The sequence below is a fragment of the Cuculus canorus genome, chromosome 3 (assembly GCF_017976375.1).
Source record: "Cuculus canorus isolate bCucCan1 chromosome 3, bCucCan1.pri, whole genome shotgun sequence".
Classification (NCBI taxonomy): Eukaryota; Metazoa; Chordata; class Aves; order Cuculiformes; family Cuculidae; genus Cuculus; species Cuculus canorus.
Genome location: NC_071403.1, coordinates 90491308 through 90517955, shown reverse-complemented (window position 1 = coordinate 90517955; position 26648 = coordinate 90491308). Strand labels below are relative to the sequence as shown.

Here is a 26648-nt window from a genome sequence, read left to right as displayed (position 1 = left end):
GAGTAGAAGGGCAGAATCACTTCCTCTGTCCTGCTGGTAACATTTCTGATGCACCCCAGGATACGGTTGGCTTTCTGGGCTGCAAGCTGTACATTACTGGCTTATGTTGAGCTTCTCACCCACCAGCACCCTAAGTCCTTCTCTTCAGCACTACTCTCCAACCATTCTCTGCCCAGCCTGTATTTGTGCTTGAGATTGCCAAAATTGACCTCCAGGAGGGTCATATCCTAATCAGCCTAGAACTGTGAGTTATTTCCAAGATAGTTAAAGCCATTATTGTGCAACAGATATTTCACAAAACCTGAGGAGCTTTACAACACCAATTTGATTATCACCTCTCCATTTAAACTGACATGCCCACACACATACACTTTGCACAAAACCATGTTGTACAGCCTGGCTTCCCAAAGCCTTGAATCAGTTCCCTCCACAGTGAGCAACCACTCCTTCCCTCACAGCGCAGAGGCCACTGCCAGGCAACCCAGGGGCACGAGAGCTCGCTTGTTCTCAGGGCTGAGACCTGAGGTAGGTGGCAGGTGACCCTGCCCACTGCCTCACACTCCTACAGCAAGAGGGGTGCCGAGCCCTGTGGCTGAGATGATACAAGAAGTAGTCACCATTGCAAAAAGTAGAATATTTTTATTTAAGCTAAAGTAGAGTTAAGTTTCATATAAGTAATTGTAATTTTTTTTTTTTTGAAAGGCAGACAGAATGTCCCTCTGAGAGCACATTTGCTTCCACAGTGTTTTTCCAGACCCTATTTGTTCTTCGGGGCTGATAACGCCTTGTGTGCAGTGTGATCTGTTCTGAGCAGGTGTCTTTGCTTCTGCGATCACCCCTGTTTGCAGCCTTTCCCCACCTCAAAGGCAAGGGCAGGCAGAGCTGGAGCCAAAGCTCCAAAGTAGCAAGAGCTTTTGCTGTTGTTAAGTTCCTTATAACATTAAAATGAGTCCTTGGAAAGGAACAGAATATGCATAAGATTTCTGGGAAAGTTTATCCATGTGCATGTGAGTGGGAAATACATCCTGTCCTAGCTCTCGTCTCTCTGCACACGGTGGATGGAGAACGCTCCCTTGCGTTGCCCAGCCCTGAGAAAGGATGCTGGAGGCGGCCCGAATAGTCGCAGAGGGGCTATGAACAGCCGAAAGAGCAGTAGGCGGCTCCATAGCTCAGTGGTTAGAGCACTGGTCTTGTAAACCAGGGGTCGCGAGTTCGATCCTCGCTGGGGCCTTAAGAGCTCTTTTCGGGTTTGTCTTTTGTTTTTGTTTGGTTTTTTTTCCCTTTTCCTTCCCTCTCGCAGACGGGAGTTTCTCTTCGCGGCGGTGGAGGGGTGGGGGCAGCCCCGCTGCGGGGTTCGTTCAGCGCCTCTGCCGGAGGAGCGCCCAGAGGGTGGCGGTAGGAGATAACAGTGACGCTGAAGCTGCAAAACTACGTCATTTGCTTCGGCTCTTCGGTGAGATAAGAGCAGCATTCCGAGACAGGCTGTAGCTCTGCTGCGCAAATAAATGCACTGCTCTAAAAGCTGGGGAGGGGCTCTGGGTCGGGGGTGCAGAGACAGAGCGAGGGGGAATGGTTTTAAGCTGAAAGAGGGAAGATTTACTTTAGATTTTAGGAAGAAATATTTGCCTGTGGGGGTGGCGAAGCACTGGCACAGGTTGCCCAGAGAACACATGGGTGCCCCATCCCCGGACGTGTTCAAGGCCAGGCTGGATGAAGCTTTGAGCACCCTGATCCAGTGGGATGTCCGAGCCCATGGCAGTGAGTTGGAAACGGATGGGCTTTAAGGTCCCTTCCCACACAGACCATTCTGTGATCGTGACATTTGAGGGTTGTTGCCGTCTTTGGAACACTCTATTGCAAATGGGTGTCACAGTGTGCTCTGCGTACCTTCGTACCAGCTCTCTTAGTTCCTTTGCCCTTGAAGTCAACATAAAATCATAGAATCACTAGGTTGGAAAGGACCTACTGGGTCATCGAGTCTAACCATTCCTATCATTCCCTAAACCATACCCCTCAGCACCTCATCCACCTGTCCGTTAAGCACCTCCAGGGAAAGTGACACAACCACCTCCCTGGGCAGCCTCTGCCAGTGACATACGCATGAACTAAATTGTTCTTTTTGAATTGAGAATTCAAATTAAGCAAATTTAACAAAAAATTTTATGACTCTGAACAGCCTTAATGACTCAAAGCTTGCTTTATTTAGTTATGTAGGAAGTAATCATGCTCCTTTCTAGGTTTTCGTGAACTTGTGGAAGGTAAAAAGATCTTTATTTTCTAGCCACTTCGGCTTTGCAAGTTTTATTATAGGTGAGTTTACTTAGGTATTTCACAAATAGATCATCAACCTTCTATTTTTAGTGCTGATAGGTATTATTAATTCACATTGTTGTTTTTTAAATGTAGATACATCCCTCTGCCCCACAGAGCCACCCTCTGGCCCCATAGATGCACTCCCTGCTCCACATCATGCCCAAGAACCCCTCAATTCTGCTTCCATTGGGGTGTCAGGACACACTTTCTGCCCCACAGATCCATAGATATGCCCTCAGCCCCATAGATTCATCCCCTGACCCATAGATTTGTCCTCTGCCCCATAGATCCATAGAGTGCTGCTCCTGGCAGCCTGTCTGGACCCTCACACTCCCCTAGGTCACTCCTAACCCCACGCTGCTCGCATGACAGAGAAAAGACTCAGACAGGGAGAGCTACAGGCAGTAACCCTACACCTGGCCACACCTGTGAGCCAAGAGATGCTCTCCAGAAGGACAGGACCCAGCCTATGTTCAGTTAGAAGCCAGGTGACAGTTCAATCCAGTTTCTCAGCTGTAACTAGTGTTTTTGAGAGGTTGATTGGTTTCTGTTGCTTTGGGTTTGTTTGGTTTAAATATTTACTGGATGTTCCCCACCCTTATTGAATCCTTTGAAACTTGCAGGTGATCCGTGCCTTGAAGAAAATATATATATTTACACTGAAATGCAAGGAAAAGGAAAAAATAAAAAAAAAAAAAAAACAAAAAAAAAAAAAGAAAGTTGAGGTCATTGACATGTCTATTCCTTGATCATGGATTACACATGTAAACCCAGAAAGATGTAGACACTTGGATTTATTAGAAACACATTCACAACCAAGTCTTACCAGTAAATGTCCAAAGACCCTGATAACTACTTCTGTCAGAAAAAAGATGTCATAGCAGGATCTGCAAAGCAAGTTAGTATTAGGAGGCTGGTGCTGTTGAGGTTTAGTAGAACACAGACTGCTAGCACTGATATTAATGGAGGCGCACGTGGGAGCACTGGCATAACGAGTCAACTGATCCTCTTTTATTTGGTCTCTATCAAAAACATTTGTTTAACCATCTTCTAAGTGACTTATTTTTTCTGGGATATCACTGAGCTTCAAAGGCTGCTTCCTAATCTACTCTTCTTCCCCTTCTTCTCCAGTTTTTCCTTGGCTAGTGCTGTTTTCTTTGGAAGGAGCTTCTTGGTTCTGATTAGGTGGGAGCTCTTCTTTTTTAGCAAAGGTGGTGTTGGTATAGTTTTGGAAATGCATGCAATCTTCTCTTTCTGCTTTGACTTGTGATGTTTAGCCTCAGCTTTGATGTTCTATCTGTTTTTCCCAGATGGAGCTTGTTTCACTGTTTATGTCTTCAGCTTTCTTAGAAGAAAATTTTGGGACAGATGCAGTGGGAGTAGAAGATCTTTTTGGAGTCTTAGTTGTTGAAGCAGCTCAAGGACAGTCTGAGGAAAGCTATTAACATGGTTCAGCATCCCTGCTTTAAGACAAAAGGCTACTTCAGAGACATGACTGATACAAACCCTTGTTAGAGTTACAATTAAGAAAAATACCTGACATTCTGAAAGAAGATATACACGCTATGTAAAAAAGAGCCTTGGGTTTCTTGGGAATAAAATTTGTTTAATTTTTGACATGATGAATATTTAAGGAATATAACTCCAGACAGAATATGATGAAACCTTACACACTTCTCTGGCAGACTCAGCAGTATGAATTTTTCATGTTATACTTATATATGGAAATCCCGGACAAGATAATCTCAACTTGCTGAACACTGTTTCTACTGAGTAATAAGATGTAACCCCTGCCCTAGTTGCATGGGACATAGGACAGAAAAAGGGAAGGAGAAAGAAAGATTGGCTCCCCTAGATTTACAAAGATTATTTGACTCAAGGAACCTGTCAGAGAGCCAGGGACAGATGCTTACAACTTCCCAGACCAAATCCAGTGCCTGAGTCAAAGCCATCAGTTCTCTTGTGATGCCCATTCACACTATTACTTGGCAACACTTAGAAAATATCAGAGACTGGGATTAAGAAAAGGCATGGCAGAAGCACACATTAAATGTGATAACCTAACTTCAAGATTGCTCCTACTCCGTGCTTTAGTTTTTAAGACACAAAGATTTTAATCACATGCCTGAATAATAGTTATATGTTTTGCTTCTCAGTAAAATTAAAGCCTAACCACTTACTTGCATGTGGAACAAATAGTGTCCGTTTGCTCTTTGCTTTCACCAGAACAGGACTGTATTTGTATTTCCCTGGTAGAGCTCACCTTGAAAGACACAAAGCCATATGCAGATATCTGAGTGATTGTTATGGGTTGGGTTTTTTTTATTCCAGAGGCACACATCAATCCCCCATTGTCATTTGCCTCTGCTGGAGGAGGCATGAAATCACTTTAGGCAACTGGAGTGCAACATAGGTGGAATTCAAGAGCCTAACTCAGGGCTGCAAACCATAAAATTCCTTTCTGAATAGCAATAACAGCTGGAAGGCTGCAGCTTCCGTTCTATCACCCTTCTGGTCAATCTTCTGCCATCAGGTAGTCAGGACTGTCTCTATGCAACATCTGGTTTATTTCTGTGTGGGATGCTGGCCTGCCTGCATGAACTGGTAACCCACCACTGAACTCAGGGGTGCTGATTAACTGTGCTCAGCTAGGTCTCCTGCTGCTGAAGGCGCAGCACAAGGCTGTTTCTAGAAGTCTGGTGGATGCATTGTTTGAACTTCAGACTATCAGTTACTTTGTACTGTCCTCACCAACGTTAGCTTGTGCATTCTACCTTGAAGTGAAGTCCCATTCATGCACTTAAGGCTTGTCATGGTGCAGCGTAAGGATGTCTATACACGCAGCAGAACATTCCCACACAACCACAAGCAAGTTAGTGTGACCTTCAAAGGGTGCCGCTTCAGACACAATGTAATGCTGCAGCAGGAGGGGTGAGAAAGGAAAGGACCAGGCAAGGAGAGAGGAAACTCGAACTGCAAAGAAAATGTAACCACGTTCCTCTCCTGCCATTCCCTAGCAACTCCCCTCAGCGCAAAAGCACCTAAAAAAAAGCACATTTTCCCCGAGGTAAAGCTGTCACATGTTAAATGACAGGAAGAGGGGTACAAGGAAGAGCAACACACCCGTATTTTCTGTTCCCCACTGAGGGAACTGCTATAGGACAAATAAGAAAGGTTCTTCCAATTTGGCACGCTTGACAACACAGAGCAAACAAAGCATGACCTAAGGCATCACATCTTCTCGTGATGAGCATTCTCCTTCAGATATGAGCAGCAGCCAAGTACTTCCTCCGTACCATTTCAATCGAAAAAAAAAAAAAAGGTTACTAGAGCAGAGATGATGGCATTATTGTGGGTTTGTTGTTGGGTTTCTTTAGAGGGATTGGTGGGGTTTTTTACCCCCTCTCTAACTTTTAAAGCACCTTCCAACAGCTCTTCCCTCTGTTCCCAACCGAAGGGATTTGGTGCCAACCCAGGCAGAGACACTCCAGCCACTTTGCTGTCTCTGAGACCACTGGTGGAGAGGCAGGCAGAAGTGTGGACACCGCTGCCATCCATTCTCCTGGGAAGTTCTGAGGTAAAGTTGCCACTCTTAGGTAAATAGCAGTGGTCCTACTAGCGTTTTGGATCAGGTGTTTGCGGGGCTTGCTGCCCCTGCCAGAGTGCTTGCTGAAGTTTGGGCAGAAAGTAGGGAGTGTCCGGGCTGGGCAGACTAGCCTGCACCTATCAGAGGTGTCACAGGAGCCAGTTATCCCAGCCACCACTCACAGTGGGACAGAAGTGGAAGAATCCTATGAACTGCATTAAACTGCAAAGGAGAATGGAAAAATCTCCTCTCATTATACCACCAGAAGAAGGACAGACTACAACCCTGGGTGTGGAGGTGCTAGGACTCCCTGTCCCAGCGCCAGGCAAGCTCAGCCTCCAGAGGATAGGTCAGTGCTTTGCACACCCTGGACAAGCTTGCAAAGAGCTTAAGCAAACACACAAGGGCAAAGCTGAGCAGAGCAGCATCCGGGCTAAGGTAAACAAGGGGAACCAGAAAACACAATAATAAATTCCAATTAACCAAGGGAATAAGTGTCTGGTCCTGCTCCAGATGTGATAGTTATGAAGCTCCAAAAGCACGAGGAAGAGTTGGCTTCTTTCCAGAAAGCCCTTCTAAACAGTTAAAGCATTGCACTCCTGGCAGGGACTTGCTGCCCCAATATGAAGTCGTTGTAAGGTGTGCATTGTTGCACACCACTTCTCAGACAGGCAGCCTCCTGGAAAGGCTTCCACAGGTTACTCGTGAAACAGAAAGCTGAATTTCTCCCCTTCCAGCAGGAGAGAAGAGAGAATTTATCATCCTGTTATTCTCATGGCATATTACAGAGTGGCATATGGACTGTAGGACTATTTCTCATACAATAGAAAGTGCTCAAACTCCTGATGTTTGTACTAGCTCACAATTTTATTTTTTTTAGTTGAAAATGTTGCAGTTTGGTTAGCCACAGTTAACACAGTTCAAAGGCTTCCTGGCAGACAGTAATCTGTTAAAGGCAGGAGTCTCAGCTAGTTACAACAAGTAAAAGACTGAAGTTCCTATTCTCATCACCTTGGTACAAAGGTTGAGTTAACCACCTAGCTTTGGATTTAACTTTCCAAGAAAGAAAATCTTAGTTTCTTCATTTTGTTAATGTCTGAGATCTCAGCAACAGCGTGGATATGTTATTACTGTATCCACTTTGCAGGGCGATTTGAAACTCATTTAATGCTTTTTAGTAAAATCCAAAAGCTTGGAAGAGGAAAAAATTACATAAGCATGCTTATTGTTGTAAAAACAGACATTAGCAGGGATAACTTTTTAATTGGGAAAAAAAATATTTTGTTTGAGAAAAGTCAGGTTCAGGCTTCAATTATTATTTGAACACTGCATGAACCATTAGGTTTCACTCGTCTTTGTTAAGAAAACTAATCTGTTGACTGCAATTTATTTCTTCATGTGAAAGTGCATCACAAATATTTGACATCATGACCCTAAAGGCTATGGACTGTCATCTTTGAAAAAACACTATGATGTACTTTAGATATGCAACCAAGGAGACATTATTTCCATCTTTACTGTTCCAGACCTTTTAGGTAACTGAACTCCATCTGCTTCTGGGTGCACACTTACAATTCATGTGGAATAACTTCACTAGAACTGACTAAATTTGCACTGGATGTAAAACAAGGGCTGGATGTAGAAGTCAGTGAGATTATGTATGAGCAGTACGTCTTTCTACTCTGATAGCTGAAGAATGTATGGTGATTTTAGAAGAATTTGGAATGGAAAAACATGTTTAATTACTAACCTCATGGGATCAACAAACTTGTAGAGCAAACCATGTAGTGCATAGACGCTGGGATAAGAAGTAGTTGTGAAATACAACTGACCTAAGTGAATGTGAAAAGAGAAAACCAGTCTCAGATTCAAATGCCCATGCTGAATCACAGTTTTCCATATTCCTCTTTCCTGAGTCTTCGCTAATTCACATGGTCAGAAAAGAAAACCCCTTCAGCCACTCCCTCATTTGTGTCTTACCTCCAAGAAGTGGTCTTTGGTTTCACCCTGCTCTGTACAGGTGGACTTCCAAGGGCACCAAGTGATCTCTAGGTTGCAGCAGCACTCCATGGAGAACCAGCAGCCCTCACTCAAGCACAATGCCTGAGCAGGACCTTCGTGACCTCATGTCAGTGGCCCTCCAAACAGTTACTTTCCTTTGTATAAGTACTTTTTGTTCTCATTTGTTTGTACCAAAGAAGCAGTGAGAAGCTACAAACAGAGGGAAAAAACACATAATTATTTAGCCTCTTGCAGTTCTACCAAAAAAAAAAAATCCAACAAGAGCTAAATCAGCTGGTCCATGGAAGACAGAAGCTTCTTATTCCCGTATGGTTGCTGAAGAAAACAACTACTCCTCACACCTTCCCTCCAGCACCTACTAGAACGTTAGCCAGGGAAATTATAGTAGCTTGCAAAAGAGGTAAAACTGTTCTTCTCTGTCAAATTACATGATGACATCATATTGATTTCTTTAAGAACAAACAGTAGAAGAGATATTTCACATCCACTTACTTCATGTGTTGCTAGAACAGTTAAGAAACTCTACATATTCCACAACAAAGCCTGCATCTGCCCTGCATCTTTGACAGAATATGCTAGCCAGATGATCTATTTCATTACAAGGATTAGTAAGCCAGGATTATTTCATTACAAGCATTAGTCCACTATTAACAACTTCTTCTCCGTAACTGAGAACTAACCTTTTTTTAGCAAATGGATGGGGGAGGGGCACATATGTCAGATCAAATGAATGAACAGTAAAGTGAAGCATCCCTTTTCTCCTACAGAATAGAACATTTCAAGGCAGATATTAATTCCACAATAGGCATAAGGCTATTACTGCTCTTTAGAAGGCAAGAGCACAAGACAGGGTGAAAACAACCTGGAAGCATGTATCTTGGGTCCTCTTCTTGGTTTTGTTCCTAGTTTGCTGTGTGACTTTGAATCAACCTGCCTCTGGTAGCTTCATACCAGGCCAGTTACACACCTGGACCAGGGTGACTGAGAATGTACAGGTTCTGCAAGGGGGAAGGACTGGAACACAGAAAAATAATTTCTCATTGTCGCATGCAATAGCATTCAACATGAAGTTTTACCTTTCCGAGAGTGGATCAGCTTTGTTGACATCAGATGCTAAAGCCTTTGATTCACTGATCCCGATTGTTTCTACTTGGTTCTTATCCATGTGTAAGTAGTAGATATAAAATTTTTCATTGTATTCATACTCGGGGTGGAAAGACATTCCCACAAAGCCTCTCTTATCCCCTATCCACAGCGTAGCCAGCACCATACTCTTAGTATCCAGAAAGGGCTCCTCCAGCCAGCTGCCATCAGGTAAAGTCGACCCAGATCATGCCCACCAGCTCAGCTACAAAAATGCAATGGATATGGGCATTCACGTGCACCATGGGCCCCGGGCTCCTCAGCCCGTTAGCAGTCTCAATCAGAGAGCTGGAGGCAGCCTTTGCAGTCCTCCACCACTGAGCCCAGGCTGTGGTTGAAGGATGCATTCATCATATTGGGGAAGTTACAGTTCTCATTTTGTAGGTGCAGAAGTGTGTCTTACCTCACAGCATTCTTGGACATGCTTATCGCTTCTGAGCAGGCTGATAGCAAAGCAGCAGTTGAAGTAAAACTTGGAGCAGTAGTCAAAACAAAATCCGGGGAGGTTTCTTGGAGGTATCTGAGGGTTTTCTGCATCACAGAGATGAGAACATTGCTAGAAAGTAAAAGAAACTAAATATGTGGCTGTGTACACACGTACAGGAGAGGCCGAGACACTTTCATGGATGCAAACAAGTTAATGAAAATGGAATATTAGTAAGGCAGAAAACAATGAGTCATCTTTGAAGTGGAGTATTAGAAAGTCACTCAGAACATTGCTGAAGGGTATTTAGAGGTCACTAGTTGTTTCCTTTAGCAAAGCAATGAGCTGCACCTGAATTATTGCCAATAGAAACATATTTATGGAGGCCATGAATTCTACATTACTAGAGAGTTTTAAGGAAGTGACAAGCCATTTCTTCTCACCTTTTCTTTTAGAAACCCCCCTTAGCTTCCCTTATTAAGCTAATCTTTGGTCTGATGCTGTACAACTTCAATCATGTGGTTGCACGCAGAATACCACAACCATGATATCACTGAAGCAAACTGTAGCTGAGATTTAAAACTGTTTCAAATAAGCAAATATAATCTTAAGCAATTAATTTAGCTATCATTGACTCAATATGTCATCTTCAGGAAAAAAAAATACTACAGGCAATTACTTGAACTGTTACACATCTAAAAATCCTGTCCCTTCGAATATCGTTATGTAAAATATAGGTTAAATACTGAAAATCAGGCATCGTATTTGAATTTGCAAGTAAAATTAAATTCCTCATCTTGCGAAAATTCTGGGCCAGAACTTCTATAAAATAGTTCCATTAAAATCCCATCTCTATTTTAATCAGCACAAACTTGCAGAAGTTAAAACAGAAGGAGCTAAAATCTGCAGAAAGATTTTACTGGTTTTCCTGCCAGTAGCCTGAATACATCTATCCAGAGTTTTTATTGGGCACACATGAAGGAAGATGAGTACACAGACAGTCAAAGAATGAAGAACTACTACATTAGTATTTTTCCACCTCATTAAACAAGTCTGCTTCATTAAAAAAATAACCATTATATAAATCTGTGTTAGTTATATAAGCACTGACATGGAGGGGGTGTTGGCGTAAATGGCAGCCTTTCCAGAGTATTTAATGTGAAGGCTACAGACTCTCATTCCAAACTCAGCATAGCAAGCTGTTTCATTTGCTCATAGAAGAGCCTGAGGGCTTTTGGACATGCTAAGAACGTACATGACTTCCAAGTAGCAAAGCCCTTTCAACTCTGGGATGATGAAATATGTTTCTCATTTTTCATTGCTGCCATTTGATTATAAAGCTACAGGGAACAAGTTGGTTTCTGTTGCTTTCACATCGCATCTGTAAGAAACCTCTCCTCTTCACAGATCAGAAGTCCCCATATAGCTAAGGGTAGCCCCACGCCTGTCCTTGCAGCCTCAGCCCAGACCCAGATGGTAGAGCCACTCTGTTTTTTCTGTGCTTAACATCTTCCCAGAACAAAGAAGGGCATCGTTAGGCCCTGAGTGCCATCCCCAAAAGCCAGAGCTTCAGATAAGTTCCTTGCTGTTCTCACCTTCTTGAAGGAGAGCAGCTTTGGTGCAGGCATTCAGTAACACCTGGCTGGCACATTCCTCCCTTGATGCTTACTAAGTCTATTAACCATCACTCACCTCCTCCACTTTCACCAGTGTATACTTGCACATCCCTGAATATGCTGAGTTTCTAATTATATCACTGTTTTCACAAAATCTGGTGCTGATCTCAAGTGACCAAGAGAGGTGACAGACTGATAAGGTGCCACCAAGGGAAAGGGGAGGAGAGCAGATAGAGCCTCACTTTTATTGCCTCCATGAAGTTCCCTCACACCCACTAACGCATGGCTGCCTCACCACTTTGTGCACAAGACAGGAAGATGTGCCAGGGGAGGTTTAGGTTGGACATTATGAAAAGGTTCTTCACACAGAGGGTGGTGGAACACTGGAACTGGCTCTCCAGGGAAGTAATCGTGGCACCAACCCTGACAATATTCAAGAAGCATTTGGACAATGCCCTCAGACACTTGGTGTGAATTTTGGGGTTGTCAGGTACTGGGATAGGAGTTGGACTCTATGATCCTTGGGGTCTCTCGCAACTTTGGGCTTTTCTATGATTACTTCATTAACATCTTTGAAAAGATTTTTAATTGTTCTCAATAAGCTGAGAACAGAGCCCAGCCCCCAGACCAGCAATCTGAGAGGAGAAAGAGAAGAAAAGAGAAGAAAAAAACTCTGAACAAGGCATATCGTCAGAACTTTCAAGCTCCATCAACACTATACTGCCAACAGTCTGCAGTATAAGGGTCTTACAACTCATCTTCCTAAATAAGAGCAGCCCCTGAGCAGCTGCCACGCTTTTCCAGCCACTGGGCTTCCTACACAGTGTTTGCCTGGCAAACGGCACCTCTGGCACATTGATCCAGCAAGACACATGACATGGAGGCATTTCCTCAGGACCTTGCAGTTACTGTTGGTTGTCTGCTTTCCTTTCATTCAAGCGTGCATGAAACAATACAATTAATCCCACTGATTTACAAGGCGGAAGAAAGAGAAGCTGCTAATGCTATTTTGTCATGGATCCTCTGCAAAAAAGTGTGTGCATTTGGCAACGAAGTAAGGCCTCAGATTAAAACTGGCTTTAAAAGTATGTTGCTTTCCCTGCACTAGCTTCTATCCTGTTCTATATCACAGCTTTCAATCAGCTTGAACGAGGCTTAGTTGTCCTTTTTGTTTTTTAAGCTTCTTCCATAGCAGTTTTCTGAAGAGAGAACATCCTGTCAGCCAGCAGCCAAACAGCTGTTCTAGCATGTGTAGCCAGGTTTGCATCCAGGGAATTTTTATAGCCATGCAATTTGAACATCTCCTTAAGAACATTACAGTGATTTTTCAAAGTTCCATATCCAGATTTTAAATCCTAGAACAGCTCATCTGAGGGTGAGACTCTAAACCTACAAATGCTTAGGACAAGTGTAGCTAGCAAAAATAGACCCAAATTTTGCCAGATGCGAAGTGGAGCAGCTCTACCAGCAGAGCCAGACTGTTTTGGATGCCCCTTCTAGCCTGTTAGTTTTCAAAAGGAACATACCTGGTTTAGAGTGACAGCAGGAAACCCATGACCCGGAACACATCCTCATCCAGTAGTCTAGTTGTTAAGAAACACAGCTCCACTGCTAAGGTAAGGTGCACTCCCTTGCATCCTTCCTGAGCTCTGTGGGATCAGCAGGACTGCTGCAGTCACCAAAAGCAGCTTTCTCTGTATAACCCTCAGCACTCCATTCATTACCATGCCAGGAAGGGTGGGGTGGGGGGAATTTGTCTTTTTTTGCTGTCTGCTGGTTTCAGCACTGTGAAGGAGCTGCATTGTTACAATGCATTATTACTACTTTGATCTCCCACTCAAAGACAAAATAATGCTGTTTTCACTAAACTAGGGTGGCTAGTAATGATTCAGGTTTATCAACAAGCACCTACAACTCTTTCTCACAGTTTATTTTGTTCAAAAGACAAGATAATAATATTTTTGTCTACCATTGCTTGTAAGTCTAACCTTTACATTCCAAGTTCTGTACAAATAATATCAATAAAAGCAGTTGGTGCCAGCAGCAGTTTATCTGGAGTCCTGCTGTACGCAGCAGAAATAAGCAGTTGGCACAACTACATCCTGTCACGTATACGCATCCATCTTTTTGTATTTGATGTAGCACTAAGTACAGGTCAATGTTTTGCAGGTAGTGACTACATACTATGAGGATGCTGTGAAGGTGGTAGAGTGGAGGCGTCATCATCTTCCGTCCTTTCTACACATGACCATCAGTCACAATTTGGTTCAGCAAAGTGACATCACTAAAGCAAAACCATTTGGTAGATATTTGCTCCTTCACTAATTATTTCAAAATCCAAATAATATTTGCCAAAGAACACTACCCTATTCCCATATTTGTCACCAACTTGAACAGGAAGAGCAACACAACACAATCACAAGCTCCTCCCTGAAGATTTAACAGCAATCTTACTCTGGAAAGATGTGAAAAGAATTATAACTTATTACTTTGAAAGCACGTAGGGTAGGTTTGAGTTTTTTCTACAATATACAATTAGAACAAATGCAAAATTAAGTTATGCCCTACAGAATGAGCAAAGAGGCAGTAGGCACATTTTAGTCTTTTTTCCTACATGATACATGTAAAAAAATCTTTGTAACACCAAGATTAGTGTTTCTGCTAGGACCGGTAAGACATACAGTTGATATAATAGTACCAACTGTAAAATAACCAACAACCCTGAAGCTACTTTTTTCAGCCCTTATGCTGAAGGGTGTCCCCACCCCAAGGAGATGCCAGAATCCTTCCATCGTCAGAAAAGAATGGAAACATTTCAGTACACAGATAATATTTTAGGCCTTAAGCAATATTAACTACAAGAGTTTTATATGTTCGTAGGAAGATTAAGTGTGTGTTTTGGCTGCTTTGTGTTTTGGCATGCAGTAAGTCCAGCTTCGCATGACTAACAGTTGTTCAAACAGCAGGTCGGTTCTGCCCTCTAGTTACGAGAAGCAGGGAAACTCGGAAAGAACACCAGCATTGGTCTTTTCTCACTGCACAATGCCTGTTTGTGTGAGCCAGGTGGACTGTGGGCAGACAGCATTGAAAAAAATGCAATAGACAGACTGAAGCCTCAGGACCTTGCAGCAGCTGTGTGAAAACACTTCCTATCACATTTTATTCTCCAGGGATACAGACACTTTGCCTGATGATTTCCATACCATTTGATCCTGTAGAATTTGTAATCCAGCATCTAGTAGCTGCAAGCAGAAAATAAATATTGATCTGTAACTCTCCTCTTCATTATGAGAAAATTGGCAGAGCAGCAGGATTCCCATAATTCCCAGAGTTGTGTAATGCTTTCATAAATCATTATTGCTCACAAATGTCACTATATATTTCCCGGTACCACAAAGTAATGCATCTTATACAAAGCACTTTGCAAAGTGTGTGCTAACAATTAGGAACCATTACTCCATCAGCCTACTTTTCCTGCCCCCGTATGGAAAATGTGGCTCTTTCCACGGAAACACAACTAGCTATAAGAGGCCATCAGAACCACGATCAACCCCCAAGTCATCCTGAAGCATAGGATACAGACACTGTTTTTCTGCCCTGCCTGACACAAAGTAAGTTTGATGTATGTTCCACAGAGCTTACATCCTTGGTAATTGATCTAATCCATGATGTCCTAGTATTTTTCTGCAATGCTGTTGTCTCTCACCTGGTCACAGCAGCCAAAGTTTTCAAGGGCAGAGCAGAACTCAAAGTGAAAAGAGGGCCAGGAAGGTGGCACAGTAAGGAGAGGCACAGTAAGGAGAGGCAAAGACTGGCATGTGCACAAGAAAAGGAAACTCGAGAGCTGCTGCTGCTCTGTCCAGTCATGCTTCCAAACATTCACTTCCTTCAATGTCAGTTTCTTGAGGTCAGATGTACAGAAATCCTGGACTGCTTCATAGTACGGTTCATTCATCTTCTCTGCTTTATTAATTGCCAAACACAGAGCTCATCATTCACTGAAGTTTGCTTACATTCTCTCTCTCTTTTTCATTCTGAAGTTTACTGCTTGGCAGGAAAGAAACCCTCTGGGCTGTCTCTTTGGTATTTCACACATCACATAGCTGAACACCCCCCCGGACACTTCTTACGCCCCTAGAAGAACTTGTAAGCTTAATTTCCTACATCTGACTCTAAATTGGCTCAGAAATCCTTCACCAAGAAATACAAACAACAAAAATATGAAATACAATACCTACACCAGGAACCTGATAATCCCTCCCCATTTACAAAAGACACAAGACAGATCTTTTTGAGGGAGCCCAGAGGAAGGCAACAAAGACGATCAGAGGGCTGGAGCACCTCCCATATGAGGACAGGCTGAGAGAGTTGGGGTGTTCAGCTTAGAGAAGACAAGGCTCTAGGTGTTAGCATAGAGACAAACACATAACCATTCCAGGAAGGTTATATGTGGTGCTTTATTTCGAGGCCCCGGAAACCAGGGGTATGCACACCCAAATCAGGTTCCAAGACGATCCCGGCGCGTCCGCAATTTAATCCTTAAGTGTTTCGCAATCTAATGTATATTCAACAGACTACATCATTTCTTCATGCATATGTATTTGAGGATTGTCTCATCATTTGTGTGGACACCAGCATTTCCTTATCTTCACTTGACTACCCTTGGTATGCTTCTGGCCTTCACAAATGTAGGCTGTGTTCAGATAAGGTTGTTAGTAAAAGTGTAGGCTCTGCTCGGATAAGGTTGTTAGTACATTCTTTCTAAGTACTCCCTAATACCATACTTGTGAAGGTTATATGTGGTTTGTGAGAAAACTGTCACTGTCTGCAGAGACAGACACAAAGTCTGCACATACTTAACTATAAAGATCAACAAAATTAAATGCTAAACACAATATATATCAAACGCTAAATACAATATACATAACCTATAATTTTAATCTTATTTTAATTGAGCCCTAATTCTTCAGCTAAATTAACGTTTTCCAACATTTCCCCCCTTTGAAAATACTTCATTTTTCTGCAAGTATTTTCATTTACCATAACTGTTTCCTGGTAAATCGGCAGGGATGTTGGGTGTTGTGGGGATTCTCATGTGATGGCTCCAATGATTATGTGCATCCAATTGTTTTTACGAACAATTTCCTTTCGGATACACAGGTATACCAGACAAATTGCAAGAAAGATAAGCAAGAAGGTGAATAGTGTTTCAGCCAGGGATTGAATCCAGCCAGTAAGATGGATTCTCAATCCATTAAACAGTTCCCCAATCCAATTGTGACCAATTATCTCCTTTTCTCTTTCAGCCTCCCCTTCTATTTTCCTGAGCTGTGAGATATCATATTCTATGTCTGCAGTTACATTTGGTATATGTACACAACAATGATCGGTCCGGCCTTTAAGGTACCCGCATACCCCATGTTCTTTTAATAGCAATATATCTAATGCCATTCCGTTCTGCAAGGTCATTTTTGTTGTTGTCTGCAATTGCAAATTTAGATCTCTGAATCCCTTCTTGATTACTCTAGCTAACCTTTCAGTTTGTCCAATTAAATTATAAATCATTTCCCTATTACGATATGCAACTACCTGAGCAAAAAAAAAGATTCCAATGCCCAGCCTATATTAACCCCAGTTGAAGGTTCTTGCCAAGTGTCATCTATATCTTTAACACCTTGCCTCTAGATTTCCGTTTTCCCTGCAATTCCCATCCATACCTGTTTGATTCCAAGTTCCTTGGGACAGTGTTTTTGAACTTGCAAAACAGAGTGGCATTTTGTCCAGTGACATATTTCATCACTTCCTTTTTCTGTGGAACCTGTACAAAAGTGATAACCGTTAGGGGTGTCAAGGACCAGACTGCAATTAAGGTATTATATACAAAATTCGACATCTATCTGCTTTTCAGCCTCGGTTTTGTTGGTCCAAGAGCTTCTACTTCCCAATTTCTAGGAACCTTTTTCACTCGGGTATAATGAATCCAAGAGTTTATTCCTTCTACTTTTACTGCAGTAAATGTTGTTAGTAGCACCAAGTACGGTCCATTCCACCGTTCCTTCAGTGGTTCTTCATTCCAATCTTGAACGTAGACCTGGTCTCCTGGCTCAGTTTGGTGTACTGGATTTTCTAATGATAATGGACGATTCCAGATCAGGGCACTTCATAGCCGCGCCAGAGTTCTACTGAGAGACAGTACATAGTTATATATATCTTGATTCCCTTTGATATGTATATTTGGATTTGGTTGCGGCGCCTCATATGTTTTCCCAAAAAGGATTTTGTAAGGCCTTACTGTCATCCCACTCCTTGGCTTAATTCTTATCCTTAGGAGTGCTATTGGTAACGCTTGTGGCCATTGAATTTTAGCCTCCTGACATATTTTACTGATTTGCTGCTTAGTTGTCTGATTCATCTTTTCTACTTGTCTGCTTGACTGTGGCCTCCACGGTGTGTGGAGGTTCCAAGAGATTCCTAACATCTTGCTTACCTCTTGAACTATAGCTGCTACGAAGTGTGGTCCCCTATCTGACGATAGGCCTAGGGGTACCCCAAATCTTGGAATAATCTCTCGCAGCAGCCATTTCACTGTTTCCTTAGCTTGGTTGGTGCGACAAGGAAAGGCTTCCAGCCACCCAGAAAAAGTGTCAACCCCGATTAACAAATACCTGTATCCTTGACTTCTAGGCAATTCTACAAAATCAATCTGCCAATAATCACCCGGTTCCATACCTACTTTGATATGTCCCATTTCTATTCTTTTTCTAACCACCGGATTGTTCTTCAAACAGATTTCACATTTCGAATTTATTGGCTTTGCCATTGTTAACATCTGTGTCGAGATTATGCTGCACTTTAAATACGCCACTAAAGCTTCTGCTCCCCAGTGACATTTCTGATGTTCTGTCTGTAAAACTGTCCGCATGATGGTAGGTGGTACAATCACTTGTCCAGTTGCAGTTAGGTACCATCCATCTGAACCCAACTGGGCCTTCATTAGTCTAGCTAATTTCTCATCTTCCTCTGAGTACTTCGGCTTCTGCATTAAATAATTTTGTAAAGGGCTTACCTTCGTGGGTATTAAGGCCATCATATTTGATACCTGTCGTGCAATCCGTCGAGCAGTCCAGTCCGCCAGCGTGTTCCCTTCAGCTATTTTGGAATCTCCTCCTTGATGTGCTTTACAGTGCATGATCGCCACCTGTTTGGGTAACTGTACAGCAGTTATCAAATTCAGAATTTCTTTTTGGTATTTTATATTCGTACCTTGCGAAGATAAGAGTCCTCGTTCTTTCCATAGTGCTCCATGTGTATGAACCACTCCAAATGCATATTTTGAGTCCGTCCATACATTTACTCATTGATCCTTGCTCAATTCCAAGGCTCTCGTGAGAGCTATTATTTCTGCTCGCTGTGCTGAAGTTCCTACAGAAAGAGCCTCTGCTTTTATTACCCTATTTTGTGTGGTTACTGCTTACCCAGCATATTGTGTCCCATTTTCTACATAACTACTTCCATCTGTAAAAAGTTCTTGATCAGGCTGTTCAAGTGGGGTGTCTTTCAGGTCAGCCCTTGTTGCATGAGTGTGTTCAATAACTTCCACACAATCATGTTCCAAAGGGCCGTCTTCCACAGGTGCTCATAAGAAGGCTGCTGGATTTAACAAATTAGTTGTTTTTAAGCTTACATCATCTTGTTCGGTCAGTACTGCCTGGAATTTCATCATCCTGCTAGGGGAAAGCCAATGCCCCCCTTTTTGTTCTAAGACAGTTAATACCGTATGAGGTACATATACCTCAATACACTTTCCCAAAGTCAATTTTCTGGCTTCTTGTATCAAAATCACCGTCACTGCTACCGCTCTCAAACATGATGGCCAGCCAGCACTCACAGGGTCTAACTGTTTAGAAAAATATCCTACTGGTCATTTCCAGCTTCCTAACTTCTGCGTTAAGACCCCTAGTGCTAGCCATTGTCTTTCATGGACAAACAACTGGAATTCCTTAGTCAAATCCGGCAGGCCTAATGCTGGTGCCTTAGTCAGGGCTTCTTTTAATTTCTTAAAGGCCTCCCTCTGAGGTCCTTCCCAGATGAAAGTTGGTGACTTCTGTGCCTCATATAGAGGTTTTGCTATGAGTCCATAATCCAATATCCACAACCTACAACAGCCTGCCATTCCCAAAAATGTCCTTAATTCATGTAAGTTTTGAGGCTCTGGAATTGCACAGATTGCTCTAATACGATCCATTCTTAGTCGTCGTTGTCCCTGTGTTATTTCACAACCCAAATATAAGACAGTTGTACAGGCAATTTGAGCTTTCTCTTTCGAGACTTTGTACCCATTGAGGCCTAATTGATTTAAAATTCCACTTGTCACTTGGATACATACTGATTTGTGCTCTGTTGCAATGAAAATATCATCCACATATTGTAGCAGAAGACATTGTGATTGCGGTACCTGAACTTTCTCCTGCATTGTCCATGATTCCAATTCTTTTACCAGCTGGTTCCCAAAAAGCGTTGGACTGTTCTTGAATCCTTGTGGAAGCCTTGTCCATGTCAACTGCTTTTTTCATCCATTATGCGGGTTCTCCCACTCAAAAGTGAAGAATTTCCTACTATCTTTGTCAAGGGGAATACAGAAGGCATCATCTTTTAAATCAATTACTGTAAACCATTTGTATTTCTCCTTCACAGATGTTAACAATGTGTATGGGTTAGGTACTACCGGATGTATATCTTTCGTGATTTCATTAATAGCCCTTAAATCCTGTACCAATCTATATTCTCCACTTGGTTTCTTTACTGGAAAAATTGGGGTATTATATTCTGATTCACATTCTTCTAATATTCCAAACTTTAAGAACTTTTCAATAATTTTCACTATTCCATATCGGGCCTCTAATTTTATGGGATATTGTTTTATCCATACTGGTTTCGTTCCTTCCTTCAATTCTACTACTACCAGTTGAGCCATTTTCGATTTCCCTGGTATATCAGTTTCCCATACTGTAGGGATCACTGCCTCTTCTACCTCTCCGGGTACTTGAACTTCTGGATTTTCCTTCAACACTAGTATCTGTCCTGACTTTGATTCTGGAACTTGCATAATTAATTCTCCATTCTCAAAGACAATTCTTGCATTTAATTTAGATAATAAATCCCGTCCCAACAGGGAGATTGGACAATCAGGCATATACAAGAATTCATGCCATATTTCCTTTCCTCCAAACCGTAGTTCCAGGGGTTGCATGATGGCCGGGTTTCCTCTTTCCCTGTGGCTCCCACTATTGTGGTTGTCCTTTTCCTTTTCTGTCCACATAAATCATTTAAAACTGAGTATGTTGCACCAGTATCTATTAAAAATTGCACTTCTTCCCCCTCTTTCACTACGGGTTCATCCTTTCCTGATTCTAGTCAGCTCTGATTCCCATACTCTTCCAAAACCATTGCCTTGGCCATCTCGGTGTTTCTGAATGGCATTCCTGGCTGCAAATTCTGCCTCATTCTCTGCGGGCACGCATTCTTCCAATGCCCTTCCTGCTTGCAATATGCACATTGGTTAATACCCAATTTATTCAACCTTGATCCTAACTCATTAGACAAGTAATTAAATCCAAACCCCCTTCCTCGTCCACGTATCAAGCCTCTTCCTCTACCTCGACCTCCAGGATTATTCTGGCTTCTGCCCTTCATCACCGCCAGCAGATGTCGCTGTTGCCTTTGAGAACTCTCCCTCTCACGGCTGTTGTATACTTCCCAAGCAGTCTCAGCCTATCCAGATTACGCAGCTCCGCGCCCTCCAGTTTCTGCAGTTTCTTTCTAATATCATCCTGCGACTGCCCTAAGAAAATCAGGGCCAGCTGCACCTTAGCTTGCTCTGTTTCTACGTCTAAATCTGTGTATTTCCTCGCCACCTCTTTAAGCCGCTCCAAAAATGCAGACGGGGATTCTGTTTTCTCTTGCCTGGCATTATACAGTTTTGACCAATTTATTGTTTTTGGCATAGCATTTTGTACTCCAACAACTATCCACTCCTGGTATCTCCTCAGATTTCCCATTCCTCTTGCAGTATTATAATCCCACATGGGATCTTCAGTCGGAAAATTCTGATCAATTGTCCCTGTGACAATCCCCTGCCTAATGTCTTCTCTAACTCTCTCCCGGGCAGTTCTCAACACCATTTCCTTCTCTGCAGAGTCCATTAGGGTGTCCAGTAATACCTGTATATCATCCCAACCAGGATTCTGAGTTTTCAGAATCATCTTTACAACTCGTGCCACTTTACTCGGGTTCTCCCGATAAGTTCCAGCAGATTGTTTCCAGAGTATCAGATCTCCTGGAGTGAAAGGTACTTTAACATATACGGGTCCTTCTGCCCCAACTCCTTGGCTGAAGCGGTGCTAATATAGCACTGGATGTCTGCTGTCTAACTTGAATATCCCGCTGTCGTGTTCGGTGGGATATTGGGGTAGTGGGATACTCCTGTTCCTCTTCACACTCATATTTTCTATCTATTTCTACCTCATCCTCCCCATCACCTCTTACTCCTGTATCTCTGGGGGCTGGTGGGACTGACGGAGCCACTAATAAATCAAAATCATCATCTTCCTTATGCTGCAAAGCATTTTCCACTGCCAGGCATTTCATGTATTTCTTCTCAGTCACACATCTCTCACATTGCTCATCCAATTTTGTGCTAACAACCATTATCCCACACGCCTTTTTCCATTCCTCTTTCTCTCTTAAAATAAAAAACAATTCTACATATGGTACTTCATCCCATTTGCCCTTGCGCTTACAAAATAACATCAATTGTAGGATGGTATTATAGTCTAAATTTCCATTTTCTGGCCAACGAACCTGATCCTCTAAATTATACTGTGTCCACCATACATTACAATACTCAACCAATTTCTTTTTTTGCATGTCTTGCCCAAACTGCCCCTCTTTCCAATGCATCAAAATACACCCTAACAGTGATGACGTGGGTATCGGCGGCATTTTATAACAGTCCAGACCAACACCAAATGACAAAAATTAACAAAATTCCACGTAACAAATAGTACAGATTACCGAAAATACAAGACCAGAATACAGTTGCCGAACCTGCAGAGCTAATAATACAGATTACGAATAATACAGATTACCAAAAATACAAAACCAGACCACTGATGCCGAACCTGCAGAGCTTTCGCTACTGTCTTACAGACGGTGCCTAGGCTTCCCTCTGGAGCTCCATAGCCCAACCAAGTGTAGCTTTCGCCGCGTCTAACAGGCAGGCTTTTACCAGACCAGAAAATATGGTACCATTCCCGATAAAGCACCATGTCTTACCAATATCCCTGGTCTGTCAGGGGCAGTGGAGGTCGGTTGCGGTCGATGGTTCCCCAAGAATCACTCGGTGCTGGCTGGAGCGAGATCAATGCGCGAGCTGCCTCAGCAATGCCCGCGAGGTCCCATCTGGGTCGCCAAAACTGTTAGCGTAGAGACAAACACATAACCATTCCAGGAAGGTTATATGTGGTGCTTTATTTCGAGGCCCCGGAAACCAGGGGTATGCACACCCAAATCAGGTTCCAAGATGATCCCGGCGCGTCCACAATTTAACCCTTAAGTGTTTCGCAATCTAATGTATATTCAACAGACTACATCATTTCTTCATGCATATGTATTTGAGGATTGTCTCATCATTTGTGTGGACACCAGCATTTCCTTATCTTCACTTGACTACCCTTGGTATGCTTCTGGCCTTCACAAATGTAGGCTGTGTTCAGATAAGGTTGTTAGCAAAAGCGTAGGCTCTGCTCGGATAAGGTTGTTAGTACATTCTTTCTAAGTACTCCCTAATACCATACTTGTGAAGGTTATATGTGGTTTGTGAGAAAACTGTCACTGTCTGCAGAGACAGACACAAAGTCTGCACATACTTAACTATAAAGATCAACAAAATTAAATGCTAAACACAATATATATCAAATGCTAAATACAATATACATAACCTATAATTTTAATCTTATTTTAATTGAGCCCTAATTCTTCAGCTAAATTAACGTTTTCCAACACAGGGAGACCTTATAAGCAGACTTTCAGTAAAGGGGGCCTACAGGAAAGGAAAGCTGGGAGGGACTCAATGAGTGCAGTGATACGACGACAGGTAATGGTTTTAACAAAAGAGGAGAAATTTAGATTAGATATTAGGTCCTCATAGACCCTAGGAGATTATGGCCAATGCACAGGTACCCTGCGTGCTGTTTATAGCAGCCTCCTAGTTACTGTTTCCCTTCCGTGGGACACAGAAGGAGAGTGGGGAAAGGGAAGCTGATGGAAGAATCTCATAGATAGGAACTCCTCCAGTCACCCAACGCTCTTTCACCTCTCCCCACACACCACCATTTACCTCCAGGGTCTATCTGCATGTGGCTCAGGAGGAAGTCGAAGCTCCCAGTTCTAGGTTCTCTGTACCATAACAATTGTAACATGACAGCTGAGAATACACTGTGATTATAAATTACCTCAGAGCCTTTATTGAAAAATGTCCATTTTAAAAAGTCTCTGGGTTTTTAACCATCATTTGTTTCATGATGACTAACTTGTGGCACCTTGGCTGTCCACCAGCTTGCCAATCCTACCATCTCTGCCTAGGCTTCAATGAACTGAAAACACAAGATGTAGCACTGTCATAAGACAAAGCACTTTAAATGCAAGCATTTAAATCTGCTGAAGTACCAGCATACTTCAGTTATTGCTCTCATACATTAGAAACAATCACTGAAAATGAGTCATTACTTTGGTGTTCCCTGGCAACTGATATACTTTGAAAGCACAAAAAGCAGTAAGGATGAGTGAGGTTATTTGCATACTCTTCATTTCTAACTACAGCCTACAAATTCCCTATGCTTTTAATTCCTTTAGCATCACTGAGCTCTTCGGGGTAACTAACACTGTTCACCAGTTCAACCCTTTCCTGTTAAGAGAACGTAAGCGCTTCTCTCCCTTTCTTGGATACATGCCACTTGCAGACAATAACTCGGAATATTTACCCGTGTAGGAGCTGTGCTTCCCAGTTACCGGATACTTTGGACCAGGAAGCAAGAACACTCCTCACCACTCTGATGAGGGCAGAAAAGCTTTACTTGCATTTGGCAAGGAGAGAATGCTGCTCCCATTACTCAAGCACTCCTTGCAGCAGGCAGTGCTTTTTCTTTGGCAAACACACCGCCTCCAGCCATTCTTTAAATGCAATAAGACAACACTTAGTGGAACCCACCATTTACCATCGCAGATAAGAACACCAATTCCAGAAAGCCCTCCCGAACTGTAATTCAGACCAGTACAAGGCTCATCAATCCTCTGATTCTGCGGAGACTATTCCAAAAGTAACACATGAACCTGTCCAATATCGACAACATGCTCACACCACTCTGAAAGCTAAAGTCCATGCTTCCAGTATAATTCATCTGCCCAGAACACAGACAACACAGTAGGGAAAAAGAGGTAAAAACACATGGATTTACATTCTTTTAAAAGCAGCTGACACTTCATTATCTGGCTTTTCTTAAGCTGCAGTAAAGACATTTTTAAAACAGGAAAGCACAAGCAGAAGCATTGAAAACATGAATGGAACAACAGGGAAAGAAGAGGTTAGAGATGAAGTGAATTGTGATTTTATGTAATCATTATGTTAGGTTTTAATATTAACAATATTAGAACAAGAGGTGGAATAATCCACATCTTCTGAGCACAACAGACACTGGGTCTGTGGATCAGAAGATGTGGATTCCATGAACAAGTTCCTTGCCTGTGCATAAAGGCAATCGGCAAAGAACAAATATGCTATTTGTCTCACAGAAGAAAATAAACTCACAGAAATTTTGCACACAGGGTAAAGATGAGAAAAAACAAACCTAGACCACAGAATTCAGAGCCAAAGCAGAATATTCCAGTCCACTAAGAGTTACCATATTCAAAGTACAACACACAAGCTTGAAACACAATACACGCTGAGTAACTTCTGCAGGAAATTCTACTCAGGAATTGTGATGTGCAGGTTTGTCTCTGTTGTAAGTCCTATGGTGTCAGAAAACAGCAAGTTTCTTGCAGGACATGAAAGAACAATGCCCAAGATATACGTGAAAGCTGGGACTGTGCTGCTCTCCTGCTTGCTGACTGCACCATGGTAATTCTGGCACTAGGAGAACAAAAACCTTAGGAATAACCCTGCTTCCGAAGGTCATAGAAGAAAGCTGTCCCCCACATTCCTGGGAAGCCACCTGCCTTAGTCTGAAAGGGCATTCAGATTGTTGCTCCCAATGAGTCATCTTCAGGGGTTTCACACATCCTTCTCGCCTTTAGCCCAATCTCTGCTGCTTTTTTCCCCACATTTCTTCCTAACAAAGAGATGGCTTCTCAGCTGCTGCAAGCCATACACATCTCCCACAGACATATAAGGGGACAATAGGAAAATTATAAGGGAGGTCTCAGAAAGCAGCAGGCACTATAGCATTCAATTTTTATACTGTTCTGTGTTAGGTTATATAATATAAGCACCTCTGCACCCCGAAAGGAGCACAGAGACAACAGAAGGGGGAAGCCCAACTAATACCCTGCTGGGATGCTCCCAGTCCCATCACAGGAGAGTCACCACCCCATCATAGGCCCATCTTTGTAAGTCCAGAGGAGCAGAGGGGCACAATGGCAAGCATAAAACCAAATTAAGGACTCCAAGAAAGGGACACCCTGTCCAGTTGCCTCCCAGGGCAGTTCCAGGACAGCCCCATTGTCCAGGCATGAAACCCCTGAAGAGAGTTATTAGGAGCAACAATCTGAATCCCCTTTCAGACTCAGGCAGGTTGCTTCCCATGGGGGTAGGACACGCTACAGGAGACTGTTGAAACTTTGCAATCTAAATTAAAGCAGTCAGAATCCAGCTGAAGGCCTCGAGAAAAAAAAACAGGTTATTACAGAATGAGGCAGCCACATTCTTAGTGAGTCAGAACTAAACTAACATACAGGTCTAGAATGACAGATAATCACCCCTTTTTTTTTTTCCGATAGAACATATAGTTATGGCAAGTAGCTCACTATATTTCTAAGATATACTGTGTTAAGGCATTTATCACAAGAACCATATTAACCCAGATCAAAAGCCCAGAAAACCACTCAGCTTTTAAAAGCACAGCTGTACTTATCCATACACTGCTAAGCCATTAAAGACCTTTCTTTAATTCCCACAGGTAGTTCTAGCGGTTCACCCATCAGGGTTCTGCAGACCTATCATTACAACAGAAGTAGTATTTGAAAACTATTTTGTTGTTGCTTTCAAGCAAACTGGGATGCTAGTTTGTGACAACACATTAACATTTGCTCTCCAAACACAACAGTGCATATTTCAGCTTATAGGCAAGACTGCAAAAAGATCCTAGGCAGTGTTTTGCACCAGGCAGAGAGGTTTTCAGTAGTTCTGTGCCTTTGCTCTTTCAAAACACTGCAATATTAACTTTCCCCTGTAGCCTTGCAGCTACAGCAACCTTTCAACCTCTCCTAC

The 26648-nt window shown here is 42.6% G+C and overlaps 1 protein-coding gene and 1 non-coding gene across 9 annotated transcripts; one reads left to right on the top strand and one right to left on the bottom strand.

Moving 5' to 3' along the window:
* The first annotated feature begins 1158 nt into the window (after positions 1–1158).
* Positions 1159–1231, top strand: TRNAT-UGU (transfer RNA threonine (anticodon UGU)). Its single transcript has one exon. It is a non-coding gene; the product is annotated as a tRNA-Thr (tRNA).
* A 95-nt stretch (positions 1232–1326) lies between these two features.
* LOC104067047 (uncharacterized) lies at positions 1327–22775 on the bottom strand. Of its 8 annotated transcripts, none has more exons than XR_008449430.1 (7): positions 22439–22775; positions 16822–16922; positions 9468–9620; positions 8784–8935; positions 7880–8110; positions 4494–4576; positions 1327–3776 (listed from the first exon to the last, which is right to left on the bottom strand). XR_008449430.1 is itself a non-coding variant. In XM_054064182.1 (7 exons), the coding sequence occupies exon 1, from the start codon at positions 18291–18293 to the stop codon at positions 17265–17267; it is 1029 nt and encodes a 342-aa protein (XP_053920157.1). In that variant the 5' UTR covers positions 18294–19071; the 3' UTR covers positions 1327–3776; positions 4494–4576; positions 7650–7731; positions 7880–8110; positions 8784–8935; positions 9468–9620; positions 16822–17264. The 8 variants fall into 8 exon arrangements, 6 of the variants coding, with proteins under 6 accessions (XP_053920157.1, XP_053920159.1, XP_053920156.1 ...); XM_054064182.1 differs by lacking the exon at positions 22439–22775 and adding an exon at positions 7650–7731 and having other exon boundaries at positions 16822–19071; XM_054064184.1 differs by lacking the exon at positions 22439–22775 and adding an exon at positions 7650–7731 and having other exon boundaries at positions 1327–3773; positions 16822–19071.
* Between the last annotated feature and the right edge of the window lie 3873 nt (positions 22776–26648).

Coding starts and splice junctions, on each gene's coding strand:
- LOC104067047 (XM_054064182.1), bottom strand. CDS start 18,293: ATGCACTGTAAAGCACATCAAGGAGGAGATTCCAAAATAGCTGAAGGG.